The sequence below is a fragment of the Chenopodium album genome, chromosome 24, assembly GCF_948465745.1.
Source record: "Chenopodium album chromosome 24, dcCheAlbu1.1, whole genome shotgun sequence".
Taxonomy (NCBI): domain Eukaryota; kingdom Viridiplantae; phylum Streptophyta; class Magnoliopsida; order Caryophyllales; family Amaranthaceae; genus Chenopodium; species Chenopodium album.
The window spans coordinates 1,588,383-1,604,247 of NC_137857.1; the positions used below are offsets into that span (position 1 = coordinate 1,588,383).

At 36.0% G+C, this 15,865-nt stretch overlaps 4 protein-coding genes and 1 pseudogene across 7 annotated transcripts; 3 read left to right on the top strand and 2 right to left on the bottom strand.

The window, feature by feature from the left end:
- Positions 1-232: 232 nt before the first annotated feature.
- LOC145610284 (phosphatidylinositol N-acetylglucosaminyltransferase subunit P-like) lies at positions 233-8,072 on the bottom strand. Of its 3 annotated transcripts, XR_014106263.1 has the most exons (7): positions 7,919-8,072; positions 4,929-5,135; positions 4,703-4,775; positions 4,106-4,224; positions 3,819-3,998; positions 2,415-2,638; positions 233-1,463 (listed from the first exon to the last, which is right to left on the bottom strand). XR_014106263.1 is itself a non-coding variant. In XM_081665604.1 (6 exons), the coding sequence occupies exons 3-6, from the start codon at positions 5,113-5,115 to the stop codon at positions 3,874-3,876; spliced, it is 504 nt and encodes a 167-aa protein (XP_081521730.1). In that variant the 5' UTR covers positions 5,116-5,135; positions 6,590-6,688; positions 7,919-8,072; the 3' UTR covers positions 2,720-3,873. The 3 variants fall into 3 exon arrangements, 2 of the variants coding, with proteins under 2 accessions (XP_081521730.1, XP_081521729.1); XM_081665604.1 differs by lacking the exons at positions 233-1,463; positions 2,415-2,638 and adding an exon at positions 6,590-6,688 and having other exon boundaries at positions 2,720-3,998; XM_081665603.1 differs by lacking the exons at positions 233-1,463; positions 2,415-2,638 and having other exon boundaries at positions 2,721-3,998.
- LOC145612699 (cysteine-rich receptor-like protein kinase 10) lies at positions 365-3,454 on the top strand. The gene is made up of 7 exons (XM_081668007.1): positions 365-1,469; positions 1,558-1,690; positions 1,861-1,972; positions 2,238-2,448; positions 2,562-2,799; positions 2,883-3,033; positions 3,146-3,454. Exons 1-7 carry the CDS (start codon positions 365-367, stop codon positions 3,452-3,454), a joined length of 2,259 nt encoding a protein of 752 aa, XP_081524133.1.
- Positions 8,073-9,606: 1,534 nt separating the features above from the next.
- LOC145612700 (class V chitinase pseudogene) lies at positions 9,607-11,087 on the top strand (annotated as a pseudogene).
- Positions 10,839-12,714, top strand: LOC145612701 (G-type lectin S-receptor-like serine/threonine-protein kinase At1g67520). The gene is made up of 6 exons (XM_081668008.1): positions 10,839-10,962; positions 11,067-11,230; positions 11,505-11,715; positions 11,837-12,074; positions 12,158-12,308; positions 12,403-12,714. Exons 1-6 carry the CDS (start codon positions 10,839-10,841, stop codon positions 12,712-12,714), a joined length of 1,200 nt encoding a protein of 399 aa, XP_081524134.1.
- On the bottom strand, positions 11,278-14,036 carry LOC145610283 (uncharacterized). 2 transcript variants are annotated; one of them, XM_081665601.1, is made up of 4 exons: positions 13,736-14,036; positions 13,410-13,528; positions 13,136-13,324; positions 11,278-11,913 (listed from the first exon to the last, which is right to left on the bottom strand). In XM_081665601.1, exons 1-3 carry the CDS (start codon positions 13,987-13,989, stop codon positions 13,182-13,184), a joined length of 516 nt encoding a protein of 171 aa, XP_081521727.1. In that variant the 5' UTR covers positions 13,990-14,036; the 3' UTR covers positions 11,278-11,913; positions 13,136-13,181. The 2 variants fall into 2 exon arrangements, with proteins under 2 accessions (XP_081521727.1, XP_081521728.1); XM_081665602.1 differs by having other exon boundaries at positions 11,282-11,913; positions 13,136-13,306; positions 13,736-14,024.
- Positions 14,037-15,865: the final 1,829 nt, after the last annotated feature.

Below are 15,865 nucleotides of genomic sequence, written 5' to 3' on the forward strand. Positions count from 1 at the left end.
ATGCTCAAAAGAGGCATTGTATTAAGGGACGGAGGGAGTATGAAGTAGTAGATTATGAATGAACTCTAGAGAACTGTACAATTTACTCGAAAGTGAAATTGCAAGTTAGTTGTATAATAGTACAAGTTAATTTCAAATTAGCTTTAGATATTTGATTGATGACAAGTCTCTAGAACAGTATAAAAGACTGAGTCAAGGAAAAAAACAAGTCATGTAATTGAATTAATTCATGTGAAGGACAATTAGACTTGCTCTCCTTAATTGCAATATGATTGTACAATCGTACCTTTGTACGAAGTATTAATTAGGAAGACAATCCACAACTGACTTGAAAGTTTCAATGGGTTTTACAATTAACAAACTAATGAAATTCATGCTATTACTAGTGCAATTGATTCATACATTAGCCTACTATGGCGATGCAACTGATAAATTTGACAGATCTTGGATCAAGTCAGGTTACTGGTTAACAGTTAGCGAGTTTCCGGCTCCTGATGTTGATTCTTCTCTCTTCATCCACCTCTATTGTGCTTTCGCGGGCATAAACTCCACCACTTACCAACTTTCCATCCCTTCATCTGATGTACAATATGTTGCTTCGTTCACAAACACTGTCAAACGCAACAACCCTACAATCCAAACACTTCTTTCCATAGGAGATCACAGTATTACACCCACTTTCTTATCTATGATCTCCAACTCTTCCTCTAGGAAGTCTTTCATCAACTCCTCCATTCAAACAGCCTTAAGTTATGGTTTTAATGGGTTAGATATCTGTTGTTTTCTGCCCAACACCACCTCTGATTCCTTAAACATGGCAAAACTCTTCGATGAGTGGCGGTCTGCAGTAGATCATTCTGATAAAAGATTAATCTTAAGCATGGGCATCCATTACTTGCCTACAACCTCTACTTTTGATCATGATCAAAAGGATGGTACCGTCATAGTTGATTTCCCTGTGGATGCAATCCAGAGGAACTTTGATTGGGTTCATATGATGTCATTTGATTATTTTGTGCCCGAACAATACAAATTTGCTCACCCTCATGCTGCATTGTATGACCCTTATGATCCTCATGCTTGTACTGACTATGGCCTCAACCAATGGATAAGTAAAGGTCTACCAGCAAACAAGATTTTGATAGGGATGCCTTACCATGGCTGGGTATGGACCCTTCTAAATCCAAAAGATAACCAGATTGGAGCTCCAGCTTCAGGTCCAGGAATCAATCCAGATGGGTCATTGGGTTACCAATGGATCAAGAACTATGTGAAGAGTTATGCGACTAAGATTGTGTACAACTCTACATATGTTGAGAATACTTGCTCTTTTGGGTCTTTCTGGGTAGGCTTCAACGATGTGGATGCAATTAAAACCAAGGTTTCGTATGCTCAGAAGAAAGGCCTTCGCGGGTACAATGTCTATCAAGTTGGTAACGACGATAACTGGGTCCTCTCTAAGGCTGCAGGTAATTCAAATTGTTAGTATATCATTCTGAATGATTTATCTCCTATTTCATACTGTAGTGGCACAATAACATGGAATACATTTATCAGCTGAAATAGCAGGTGGGAATCAGCTCAATAAAAGGCTACTTTTAGTAAAGGTGTTGGTTCCTGTAGCCATTATCTGCTGTCTCAGCTTAATCTTCTATATTCTCAGAGCAAGAATTCTTAATTATGGCAGTAAGTACAGTTAAAGTATGACAGGTTTGGCAGAATAAATTTTGGAGATCATTTGATTCTAGGAGATGACAAAACAATCTCATGATATTAAGATTATAATCATTTTTATTCCTCTAATTTCTGTTCAGGTGCTGTGTTTATAGGATCTATAACAACAGACACTTGAACCTTCAGTTATGATTCACCTGATGTAAAAGCATTCGGTTTTGAGGATATTAATGAGGCCACAGATAATTTTTCATTTTACAAGAAGCTTGGAGAGGGTGGATACGGACCAGTCTACAAGGTATACAAACTACACATTGTGTCATTTTAGATTATAGGAGTATACTGCTTTTTTATGCGTGTGTCTGAGGAAAGACGGAGAAGAAATACCTCTAGAAACATAGAAGTTTTTGAAACCAATAATGGAGATCATGTCAAATTTTTTTCCTTCTAATAAGCGAATAAGGTTGTGTTTGGTTGGAAAGAAATCCTTTCTAGAATAGCATTTTCCCTCCTCGTCCCTTCATTTAAATACAGCCTAAACATAGTCTTATCCTCATTTCTAGGGCAAATTAAAGACAGGACAGGAAATTGCAGTTAAGAGACTTTCAAAAGCATCAAAGCAAGGATTTGAGCAGTTCAAGAATGAAGTAATAATCACTGCAAGACTTCAACATGTAAACTTGGTTAAGGTGATGGGATTTTGCGTGGAAAGAGAAGAAAAGATGCTTATTTACGAATACCTTCCAAATAGCAGCTTGGATTTCTACCTCTTCGGTATAGCTGTTGTTCAACTAAGTTTTATGATGACAGCAAATCTAGCTAGTGAGCATAACCATAGTGTTCTTCCAGCTTATAGTTTCCTTTCTGTGTCTTTTAAAATGTTGCAGATCCTGAGAAAAGTTTACAGCTCGACTGGGAAATTCGTGCTCACATCATTGAAGGAATTATTCAAGGCCTTCTGTACCTGCAAGAATACTCGAGGCTAACGATCATTCATCGAGATCTAAAGGCTAGTAATATTTTACTTGACAAAGATTTAAATCCTAAAATTTCAGACTTTGGCATGGCTAGAATATTCGAAACAGACGAATATGAAGCAAATACAAGCAAGATTGTAGGAACATAGTGAGTATATGGTTATGCTTGTATTCTTGTTATTTACCAATTATTTAGGTTATACTCGGAACAAACTAATCATATTTTGGCAGTGGATATGTCCCTCCGGAGTATGTGAAGCAAGGAGTATACTCCAGAAAACATGATGTTTATAGCTTTGGAGTGCTGCTGCTACAAATCATAAGTGGTAAGAGAAATAACCAATTCTACGGTGCTAATGAAGGATACAACCTCTTGGAATATGTAAGTCATTAGGCAGCATAATTTATCTAGTGGCTGATTTCTGTATATGAAAAATCTATATATTTCACATATATCAGACATAACTTCTATGGTTGTTAAATGAATTTATCAGGCATATGAGTTGTGGAAACAAGATGAAGGTATGGAGTTTGTGGATGCAGCATTAGACGATTCAAATATCAAATATAAGCTAATGAGATGTATGCAAATTGCTCTATTATGTGTTCAAGAAAAGCAGGAAGACAGACCATCCATGCTGGAGATTTCAGCCATTCTCAATAACGAAATTGAACACATTATGATCCCAAAAAGACCGGCCTTTTCTACCAAACCAGATGCAGATGCGGAGCCAACTCCATGCTCGCAACATCTGAATAATTTTAATTATGATTCAGTAATATCTGAGCTTGAACCTCGATAATGTTCTATTTCCCCTGATTCTCCTCAATTTCCGTTTGTTTTGTAGAATTAATGCTAAACTTATTTTGAGTTAGCAGGATTATAAATGTAATGTATAATTAGTCCCTCAAGCATGCAAGATATCACTAATCTAAATCAAGCAGAGGCAACTCTTTTAATTCAATAACTCTAAAAAAGAATCCTTACTTCATTCATTCATTCATGCATGTAGCAAAAGGCAGAAAAGAGCATGCTTACATGTTACTGATCACTCAATGTTATTGAGAGTTGGCCTTCAACAAATTAACACAGCCTACCTTCACATTCACACAAATACTACAATAATCAGCCAAGCAATGCAATGGGCTATCAGCAAAACCACTTACCCAGATATTATCTACATGAGACGACTTAGTCCACTGATGTCAACATATACAATTGTCATTTCAAGTCTCTAAACATAAGCTTATTTATTTGGTTGATGCCAATATCCGAGAAAGGTTCAATAGGCTGATCATCTTCAACAGTTGATGTCATATAACTTTGTGGGTCTCTGCTGTGCTCATCTGTCAAGCAAAACAGCATTAAAAGTCATAACTAATCTCTACAATGCAGGATAGAGGAAACATTCAGGGAAGTTTGACTTGGTTTCCAGCAGGAAAAGTTGGCTTACCGTAAATCACATTCAAGGAAGTTGGGGAAGGAGTTGCCATAAAGTTGAGGCCTATATAAAATGCCAGTCCTAAGACTATAATGACCATGCAATACGTTGGTACAGCTACAGCCCAGTACCTAGAATGAGAAACAAACATTAGCATATTTCCATATAGGTTGGCGTTCAACTGTGGTAGAACCGTAGAACTTGAAACTCTTAACTGAAATCACACAAAGGATAGCACTAGAACTCTAAATGACCATGCACTGATGCATGTGCAGCAGGTTCAATAGCAAGGTTATAGTGTCACCAACACTCGTCAAGCAGCATTAAAAGTAGACTATTAACTTGCTTGCCAACACAGTATTTGTTCTCCAATGCCTAAGGCTTGATGCATCAAGGGTTTCAAGGCAAGGGGATAAAGAACACGATGACTTGCGTTCTTTGCTGCCATACTAAAAAAATCCTTTCCTAGTAAGGTTTTAACTCTTCTTCTGAGAGCTCGTATGCCTCTGTTTAAGCCATGGAGGCATTGCTAGATGAGGTAGTAGAGGGTGCTCTTATAGATTATGCTTAGTTTATTTACAGTCAAAGTTTAAGAAGTGCACAGCTCACCTGTTAGGATAGTAGAAGATCCCAATAGAATGCAACCAATGCTCAGGAGCATATGCCCATATGAAGAATATAGCTGTTAAACAAATATAACAAAAGTTCTGTTAGTAAATACCAAGAAAAAAGAACACAACATATGCAGATCTCAGCAGATTTATTTATTTCAAGAAGCTCAAACAAATCACAAGCAGAATAATCCATGAGACAATGACACGACGGTTAACTGTACCTGTTGCAACAATAGTTGTTATAGAACCCACAAAGCCATATACTTCAGCTGGTTTTGGACCATGTTGACCAGATACACCCAATCCAGAAGCTTTATTATCAACATTTAAGAAAGAGCCAGCACCTTTCCTTTTCCTTGATAGGCTGAGAACTCTTCTTGGGCTATTAACAGGAGGAGGATCCTCCATCTTGTTCTTTGGTACACCACCTATCAGACCCATCAAATACAAGCTGAATTCACTTACGTATCTAAAATATGAGCAATTTTGAAATCATCAAGATCCGCGTTCTGTTACCTATTTACAACCATCTGAACTTCCAATAAAAAGGTAAAGAATACAGAGCAATACAGATGATAAGCTACTAAGCTGTCAGTGCAGCTGTAGTCACAGACTCACAGTCTACATAATCAATCTGCTTGTCATTATATTAAAGAAAACTTCCTTCATTCATATTTCTTTATAATTCTAACAGGAAGAAAAAGGAGGAGCAAACATCAACTGTTATAATCTCTCTAACTTTTTCGTTTGTATACCATGATCATTTACAATTGTGATAATTTACATAATTACATGTTCTTCATGCTTTTATTAAACTTTCACAAAAAGCAAATCCAAAACATTTAAAAGAGTGATCTATAATAGAATAATCAACATAATTTAAATAAAAATATTTCCATATGAACCAAGTTGCTCCATATCAGCATCACAAAAGCCAAATTTGATACTTCTTAAACAACATCATCTACAACTACCCATGTAGCATCATCATCAAATTATCAGATTCTTCTCTCATTCAAATTGGCTCGTATCTCCCAAATGTCCCAATATCTCACACCCTCTAAATTTGTCACCTCATTGCTCAAATTCAGCTCAAAAATCAGAAAAGAGACCTCACGAATTACCACGCAACATATCAAACCCCGCATTCCCATTCAATACCCCTAAAAGTAACCTACCTGCCTATTTCTATCTCCCTTTACAAGCAAACTGGGCCCACCGAAAGGAGGTCATAAACTTTTTATCGGCATAGTTCCCACAATTCTCCTATTAGGCTATGACCCTTGAAGACAAGCAGCCATATGCCCATATCTCTCTCCTCACACTTGTTTCTCTTTTTTAAATCAATTTTTTATAAAGGGTCTTTCACCAGTCTTATACTTGCTTGGTGCAGTCATGGAGCACCTTATATGCCAATACATTCCCCTACTTCATACTGCTCCAGAAGCTTCAAATACATACATTGAGGGAATATAAAGAGGATTGTCGGCTTAGAAATGCCACTGAGATTTACAGGACAAAGTTTGGATCCTCAGTTGATTTGGAGGAAATGGGTTGAAAGAGCAGTGGGATGGGGAAGTCTAAGTGGATAAGGGTTGCTGTAGTGAGTAATCTACTTTGTTAATCATAGTGTTTGGTGATAGTATCACAATTGGTTTTGGCCTTCTGCGTTCTATTTTGGAGATGAGAGCTAATTCAGACCAGAAAATCATAAAATGTAACAGCTAGCATATGCTGCCTAACAAATTCAGATCAGAAACACCATCAATAGAATACAGTACATATCTAACTAGAATGTTCTTGCAGAAACCTAAGCCTTGATTTGTTTAGTACGCACCCATAAACAAAGTTGCTTGCACCTATGAATCAAATTAGCTCGTACCTGTAAACCTAAGTTGAAGACTGTTAGGTACTGCACCTATATGAATCTAATACTCTTCTACCTCAGCAATAAGTTACTTGCATAGTCGCTTTCTGCACCCTGAAGTCAGCATTAGCATGAATAGAAACACGTCACTTCCCTCAAATGACAATTCCACTAGACATGAAAGGGCTTGGTCAAACTAACTAAGATTACCAGATAAGAAATTAAAAAATAAAAAAATAAAAATAAAAAAAAAGGATCATGCATTCCTTTTTATCAAATAAAGTATGTTTGTACAGAGTATACTTTTTCCAAGAAACAATTCCATAATATGATTATAAAAAAAAAAACCATATATGTGGACTTGCAGGTTAAGGATCATGGAGTTCAATATTTTACAAAGTCCCAGCTTGCATCTATTAAAGCAAAACTAGTAGCATACAAATACATAAAAGTTACAACACAAACAGACTTTAACCAGCTAGGTAAGGTAACAAGATTGTTTCTATTCCATCACGCACTAAAACATTTTAAATTAGCTACCATCTGAATTCCTTCAAACTTCAAAGTGTCGTTCTCTATTGCCAGTTTGTCGTTTTCAGTTAACAATGATATTTAAAATCCGTAGCACTGTCAGTAACTTAGCAAATAATTGTTGTGCACACAATAATCCAATCTTGATGCTTGATTAAACTTGTAACAAAGTTTACAACCCCCCACAACTCGATAAAGTGCTGCAGGCTGATCTGGCAGTTGATACCACATTGAGGACAACAGAGCTTCTAGAATTGAGCTGTTGACCCAAATTGCTAATCACTTACTGGTCACATTTCACCATATATTTCAGCCTTTGCAGCACCTCCCAATAGCAACAATGAGGAGATCATTTCTATTTGTAAATTCAAGATCTTTCACCATTATTACGCGACACGATTACAGCCCCTAATAGCACCTGACATGCTAGTCCATATTCCATAACAAAAGGCCAATTTTATCAAAGTCACTTACATGTAAGAGTGAGCAAGGTTTTGTTTTTTTTTTTTTGTTTTTTTTTTTGTTTTTTTTTGGCTTCTGTACAACCTAATTTCTGGTTCATTCTGAAATAGGTTTAATCGGTAACAACTAAAAAGAAAATCACTATTAATTGGACAGAAATTATGATAGCAATTTACCAAATCAACAACAATAACAATACCAATCAAAACAAAAACCAAAAAAGAATCACAATTCAACAGAAACTTAATTAAAAAGCACATAAACAAAATAGAATTCAGATTACATAACCCTAAAACCCTAACATAATCGGCGCGAAATCTGGAAGTTTAAATTTGGGGAAAAACAAATTACCTCTAAGAAGGAGTGGAAGGCGATTTGGCGGTAATTAGGGCGTCGTTATAGTAGAAGCAGCTCAGAGTTGCACTAACAATGGTGAGATTGTTGATGGTGAAGGCGACGCCATTGATGCAGCAGACAAGTGCACAAGTTTACACTTTTATTCAATCTTTTACCAAAAAACATACAGTTATTAGCGTCACTAATTGAATGTATGACGTATTTTTTATGCAACATTTTTACATGTGATTTTACGCCGTTGAGTAGAATTTGTTAAAATACCTAGTAAAACTGTAAGTGGGGTTTGTTGAAATATAAAATGAGAGTGAGAATGTACTTCCTTCATTACTTTTCTATAACTTTATGAGGTTGATAAAACGTACTACCTCCGTATTTTTGTAAGTGATACATATTGACCGCCATATAGTTTTAGGCAATTTAATTGACTTAAATAAAATAAGAGGTAAGTGGGATAGTGGAGTATTAAAAAATTGTTAAAGAAAGATAGTGGGGTTAATAGTTTATTGAAAAGTAATATATGTGAGAGGAAAGATATAATGAAAAAAGTAGTAGTGGGTTTGGGTGGGGACCATGAGATGAGAGAGACATAATATTTTAATGTATTGTTTTGCCAAAAAAGGAAATGTATCACTTAAAAAAACACGGCCGGAAATGGAAAATGTATCACTTAAAAAAACACGGAGGGAGTATCTACGGATCTGAACTGAACTGGGTGAAGTTGAACTGAACTGAACTGAAATTAAGTAAATATGAACCGACTCTATGTGGAATCTGTTTGAATCGTTTCAACGTAAATTTTATTAATATTCAATTTTATGATTTTGCAATGTTAATAATTAGATATATTAATTGTGCATTGACTTCTGTCAAAAAAAAAAAAAAAAAAAAAAAAAATTTGTGCATGGACAAGGGTGAAAAAAAATGCAAAAAAAAAAAAAAAGAGTTAGGACCAATTTTGATTTATTGAGCTAAACTGAATACATTGGAGCTGAGCTGAACTGAATAATTTATAAAAGAAGGAAATTAGGAACTAAACTGAATTAAAATTATGTTGAAGAGAACAGACATTTAATATGTAAAAAAAAAAAAAAAAAAAAAAACATTACGAGTAAAAAAAGTGGTAATGAGGTGCGACCGTATGAGTGTAAAAAAATTCTCAAAGTGTCTAACCTGATTCATAAGAAAATTTAGGTTTCATGAGACATACTTGAAATTTTATAACATAAAATGAAGTTAATTAGCCATATTTTTTTATTGTTTTAAAGAGAATGAGATTTAATATTATAAAAGGGATTGTAATTTTCTTAGAGAACTTGCATGTTCAAGTTCTGTTTTCCAATAGGCTCCTTTGCATTTTGGGTTCAAGACCTAAAAATAAATCGTGCTTAATTAAAAAACTAGTCTTGCCTTGAAAAATTGATTTCTTAGAAGTTTCTACTCTACTTTCTATGCAGATCAATTTATTTAAGATTTTCAACTAAAAATAGTAATGGCGCAATTTTCAACTAAAAATAGTAATGGCGCAATTTTCATAACTACCCACAATGTTATACACGGATACACCTGTTCCAAGTATTACATTGGAAAATAATACACGCAAGTAGGCAACTAACTTCAAAGTCCTTAAACCTGTCTCTTTTAAAGAATGGTGGACTAGACTATTAAGCTTGTGTAAAGCTTCAATGGAATATACAGTTATCAATCTCATGAAATTCTTGCTATTTCTAGTACAACTGATTTATACTATAGTCTACTATGGCGAGGCAGCTGATGGAATTAAAACATCATGGATCAGGTCAGGTTACTGGTTAACAGTGAGTGCGAATCCGGCTCCTGACATTGATTCTTCTCTCTTCACCCACCTCTATTGTGGCTTCGCCGGCTTAAACTCCACCACTTACCACGTCTCCATCCCTCCATCCGACCTCCAATACTTCGCTTCGTTCACCTCCACCGTTAAACGAAAAAACCCTTCAATCCAAACACTTCTTTCCATAGGAGATCACAAGATCAAACACACTTTCTTATCTATGATCTCCAATTCTTCCTCTAGGAAAGCTTTTATCAACTCCTCCATTCAAACAGCCTTAACTTATGGTTTCAATGGGTTAGACATCTGTTGTTTTCTGCCCAACACCACCTCTGACTCCATAAACATGGCAAAACTCTTCGATGAGTGGCGGTCTGCTGTAAATCGTTCTCCTCATGAAAAAAGATTAATCTTAAGCAAGGGCATCCATTACTTGCCTACAATTTCTACTTTTGATCATGATCAAAAGAATGGCTCTTTCGTCGTTGATTTCCCTGTGGACGCAATCCAAAGGAACTTTGATTGGGTTCATATGCTTTCATTTGATTATTTTGTACCCCAAAAGGACAAATTTGCCCACCCTCATGCTGCATTGTTTGACCCTTATAATCCCCATGCTAATACTGAGTATGGGCTTAACCAATGGATCAGCAAAGGTCTACCAGCAAACAAGATTTTGATAGGGATGCCTTACCATGGCTGGGTATGGACCCTTCTAAATCCAAAGGATAACCAGATTGGAGCTCCGGCTTCAGGTCCAGGGATCAATTCAGATGGGTCACTGGGCTATCGATGGATCAAGAGCTTTGTGAAGAGTTATGCAGCTAAGAGCTTGTACAACTCTACTTATGTCGAGAATACTTGCTCATTTGGGTCTTTCTGGGTGGGGTTCGACGATGTGGAAGCAATCAAAACTAAGGTTTCATATGCTAAGAAGAAAGGCCTTCGTGGGTACAATGTCTTTCAAGTTGCTAATGATGATAACTGGGTTCTTTCTCAGGCTGCAGGTAATTCAAATTGTATGGTACAGCATTCTGAATAATTTATTTCATATGTTAAAAATGTAGAAACACAAAATAACATGGAGTATGTTTATCAGCTGATATGGCAGGTGGGAATCAGCTCAATAAAAGGCTGGTTTTAGTTAAGGTGTTGATTCCTGTGGCCTGTATCTGCTGTTTCAGTTTAATCTTCTATTTTCTCAGAGAAAGACTGCTTAATTTCGCCAGTAAGTACAGTTAAAGCATGACAGGCTTAGCAGCATGAATTTAGGAAATCAGGAGATTTTATTATAAGATAACAAAACAATCATATTTATATTTTAAATTTATGTTTGGGGTACGGTATTCACAGGATCTGTAAGGACTGACACTCAAAACTTCAGTTACGATTCACCAGACGTGAAAGCATTCAATTTCAAGGATATAAATGCTGCCACAGATAAATTTTCATTTCACAAAAAGCTTGGAGAGGGTGGGTATGGACCAGTTTACAAGGTATGCAAACTACGCATTGCTTCAGTAATCAGTATCTGAGTCTTAGATTATCAGAGTATATTTTTAACTCTTTGTCTCAGGGATAGAGGGAGAGGAAATACCTACCAAAACATAGAAAAAACTGAAACCAATAGTGTAGGTCAGGTCAATTTGATTCTCATAAGCGAATAAGGCTGTGTTTGGTTGAATGGAAAATTCTTTCGAGAAAAAGTAATTTCCCTCCTCATCCTTCCCATAAAATACAGCCTAAGTAACATCTTATCCTCTATTACAGGGAAAATTAAAGACAGGACAGGAAATTGCAGTAAAGAGACTTTCAAAAGCATCACGCCAAGGATTTGAGCAGTTCAAGAATGAAGTTATGCTCACTGCAGGACTTCAGCATATAAACTTAGTTAAGGTGATGGGATTTTGCGTGGAAAGAGAAGAAAAGATGCTTATTTATGAATACCTTCCAAATAGCAGCTTGGATTATTATCTCTTCGGTATAGCTTTTGTTTGACTAAGTTCACCGATGACAACAAATCTAGTCAGTGAACTGCTGAAAACATCGACATAAGGTTCTGCCAGCTTATTGATTCTTCTGTGTCTTTCAAATCATTACAGATCCTGTGAAAAGTTTGCAGCTTGACTGGGGAAAGCGTGCTCACATCATTGAAGGAATTATTCAAGGCCTTTTGTACCTGCAAGAATACTCAAGGCTAACGATCATACATCGAGATCTAAAAGCTAGTAACATTTTACTTGACAAAGATTTAAATCCTAAGATTTCAGACTTTGGCCTGGCAAGAATATTCCAAACAGATGAATATGAAGCAAATACAAGCAAGATTGTAGGAACATAGTGAGTATATGGTTATGCTTGTATTCTTGTTATTCACCAATTATTCAGGTTATACTCTGAACAAATTAATCATATTTTGGCAGTGGATATGTCCCTCCGGAGTACATAAAACAAGGAGTATACTCAAGAAAACATGATGTTTATAGCTTTGGAGTGCTGCTGCTACAAATCATAAGTGGTAAGAGAAATAACCAATTCTATGGTGCTAATGAAGGATACAACCTCTTGGAATATGTAAGTAATTAAGCAGCCAGCTAAGTTATATAGTGAGATTTAAATCCTGTATATGAAAAATCTAATTTTGAAAATATATATGGTTGTTGAATAGGCATATGAATTGTGGAAAGAAGATGAATGCAAGGAGTTTGCGGATCCATCATTATACGATTCAAATTCAAAATATAAGCTAATGAGATGTATGCAAGTTGCTCTACTATGCGTTCAAGAAAAGCAGGAGGATAGACCATCCATGTTGGAAATTTCAGCCATTCTCAATAACAAAAATGAACACATTATGATTCCAAAAAGGCCGGCGTATTCCACCAAACCAGATGCAGAGCTAAGTCAGGCAACTCCATGCTCACAACATTTGTATTTTTCTAATCTTGATTCAGTATTATCTGAGCTTGAACCTCGATAATGTTCCACTGCCCTGCACCCCCCCCCCCCCCCACCCCCCTAAATAAATAAATATTAAAAAAAAAAAAAAAAAAAAAAAAAAAAGAAAGCCCCCCACCAAAATTATACTCATTTTAGTTTGATTTTAGAATTCAATTTAAAACTACTTCTGAGTTAGCAGGAGTATAAATGTAATATATTATTAATCCCTCAAGCATGCAAAAAATCCTAAAGATATCACTGATCCAACTCATGCAGAGGGAAATTCTTTACTTCAAAGGTTTAGAAAAAGAATTCTTATATTCATTTATGTGTGTAGACTGTAGAGGCAGAAAAGAGCATACATATATGTTACTGAGCCCTTGATGTTATTACGAGTTAGCCTTACAATTATTTAACTAATCAGACAAGCAAGGCAATGTGCTATAAGCAAAACCGCTTACCATACATTTTCAACGTTTAGTCCACATATGTCAACATAAACATTTGTCACTTCAAATCTCTAAACATAAGCTCATTAATTTGGTTGATGCCAATATCCGAGATAGGTTCAATAGGCTGATCATCTTCAACAGTTGATGTGTTGAAAATTTGTGGCTCTCTGCTGTGCTCATCTGTCATGCAATACAGCACTAAAAGTCATGTCTGATCTCAAGTTCTCAACAATGCAGGTGTAAGGAAAACATTCAAGATATTGAGGTTCCAGAATTAGCTTACCATAAATCACATTTAAGGAGGTTGGAGAAGGAGTTGCCATAAAGTTAAGGCCTATATAAAATGCCAGTCCCAAGACTATTATGACCATACAATAAGTTGGTACAGCTACAGCCCAGTACCTAGAATGCGAAACAAACTTAATCATCATCATATTGCCAAATAGGTTGACAAACAACAGTAGTTAATCAGGGCAAAAATCCCAAAAAGGATAGCACTAGAAGTCTAGAACTCCAAAAGACCAAGCACCAATGCATGGGGAGCAAGTTCAATAGCATAATTAAAGTGTAACCAACAAAGTCAAGAAGCAGTGAAAGAAGATTTTTAACCTGCTGGCCAGCACAGTATTTGTTATACAATGCCTGAGGCTTGATGCACCAAGACAAGGGGAATTTTTACAATGATCTGCATCCTTCAGTGTCAAAAAACCATTTTTTTGTAAGGTTGCAACTCCTCTGTGACCAGTTATGCCTCTGTTTAATTGTTTCTGTTTCCAATAAGAAGACGAATCCCCTCCTCCCCAGCCCCCGCCCGCTTCCCTCCTCACCCCTATAAAGTGTAGACTTGCAAGCCAGGGAAGCATTGCTTGATAAACAGTAGAGGCTGCTCTTATATATTAAATGGTTGGTTTATTTAGAGTCAAAGTATAAGAAGAGCACAGCTCACCTGCTAGGATAGTAGAAGACTAGAAGATCCCAATAGAATGCAACCAGTGCTCAGGAACATATGCCCATATGAAGAATATAGCTTCTCAACAAATGTAACAAAAGTTCTGTAAGTGAATGAAAACAAAAAAGTACAACACATGCAGATCTCAGCAGATTTATTTATACCATGAATCCCAATCGAAGCACAAACAAAATACTCCACGAGACAATGACACGAATATCAAATATACCTGTTGCAACAATAGTTGTTATAGAACCCACAAAGCCATATACTTCAGCTGGTTTTGGACCATGCTGACCAGATACACCCAATCCAGAAGCCTTATTATCAACACTCAGGGAGGAGCCAACACCTTTCCTTTTCCTCGACAGGCTGAGAACTCTTCTTGGGCTATTAACAGGAGGATGATCCTCCATATTGTTCTATGGTACACCCCCTATAAGACCATCAAATACAAGCAGAATTCACTTAAAAATCTGAAATATGAGTAATCTTGAAATCATCAAGATCCAATGTTCTGTTACAACGTTACAGCCATCTGAAGTTCTGAAATTCCAAAAAAAAAAAAAAAAAAAAAAAGGTACTCCGACCATACCTTTTCAATCTTTACACTTTGACCATTTTTCAGCAATAAGTTGCTTGCCCAGTCAGGTAGTTCTCCCTTCCTGCAATGGTGTCAGCATTTACATGAGTGCACTGGTAGCATGTTATTTGTCCTTCTAAAAAAGCCCACGGGACTGGAAACGGCTTGATCAAACTAGCTAATTTTGCCAAAAAAGAAGCACTATGCATTTAATTTCTATCAAAAAAGTACTTGTTTTTTCAAATAGTTTTTCCAAGAAAAAATGCCACAATACCATATCTCTATACTTGTGGGATAAGTATCATGAAGTCCAAAATTTACAAAGTCCCGCTTGTATCTCGTGAATAGCATACAAATACATCAAAGTTACAACACAAAACTAGGTTTTTACCAGCAAGATAAGGCAATTAAGATTGCTTCTATAGTCCTATTATATCTTGAACTAGATGGTACGGTTAACACAATCTAGTATAGTTCTCTATCGCCAGTTTGCCACTTTTCAGTTAACAATGATTTCCAATATCTACGGCAATGTCAATACTCCCTCCGTCCCTTAATACAATGCCTCTTTTGAGCATTTATTCCTCACTTAATAAAGAGAAAGAGGCATTGTATTAAGGGAGGTATCCATCACCATGAAGGTTCACCATTGTTACGCGATGCAGTTACGGTTCCTAATGGAGGCATCCAATAAGAAATTCCATAACAAAAGGCCAATTTCTATCAAAGTCACCTACATTTTTTTGACAGTGGAACCAATTTTTTTTATTTTTTTATTTATTTTTTTTTTATTTGTTCTAAAATACATACATAATTTTCTAGAACTACCAAGATAATCTCATAATCAAGATTAATTAGACATATTTTTTATGTTCCCAAAACAATAATCACAATAACAATCAAAACAAAAACCCAATAAAATCAAAATTCAACAAATACTTGATTAAATTTCAGATAGACAAATTAGAACTCAGATTTACAAACCCTAAATACAACATAAACTTCCCAAAATTTGAAGATTTAATAATGGGGAAAACAAATTACCTCCTCCAAATTTAGATGGTAGTTTTGGGGCGTTACTGAAGAGTGAAGAAGCAGCACAGTGTTGTTCATACGAAGTAGCTAAAATTGTACTAATGCCGTGAAAAAAGAAGGGCAATTTGGTCTTTATGAATTTTAATGTGAAATTAGTGAAAAGCTTGAGGCC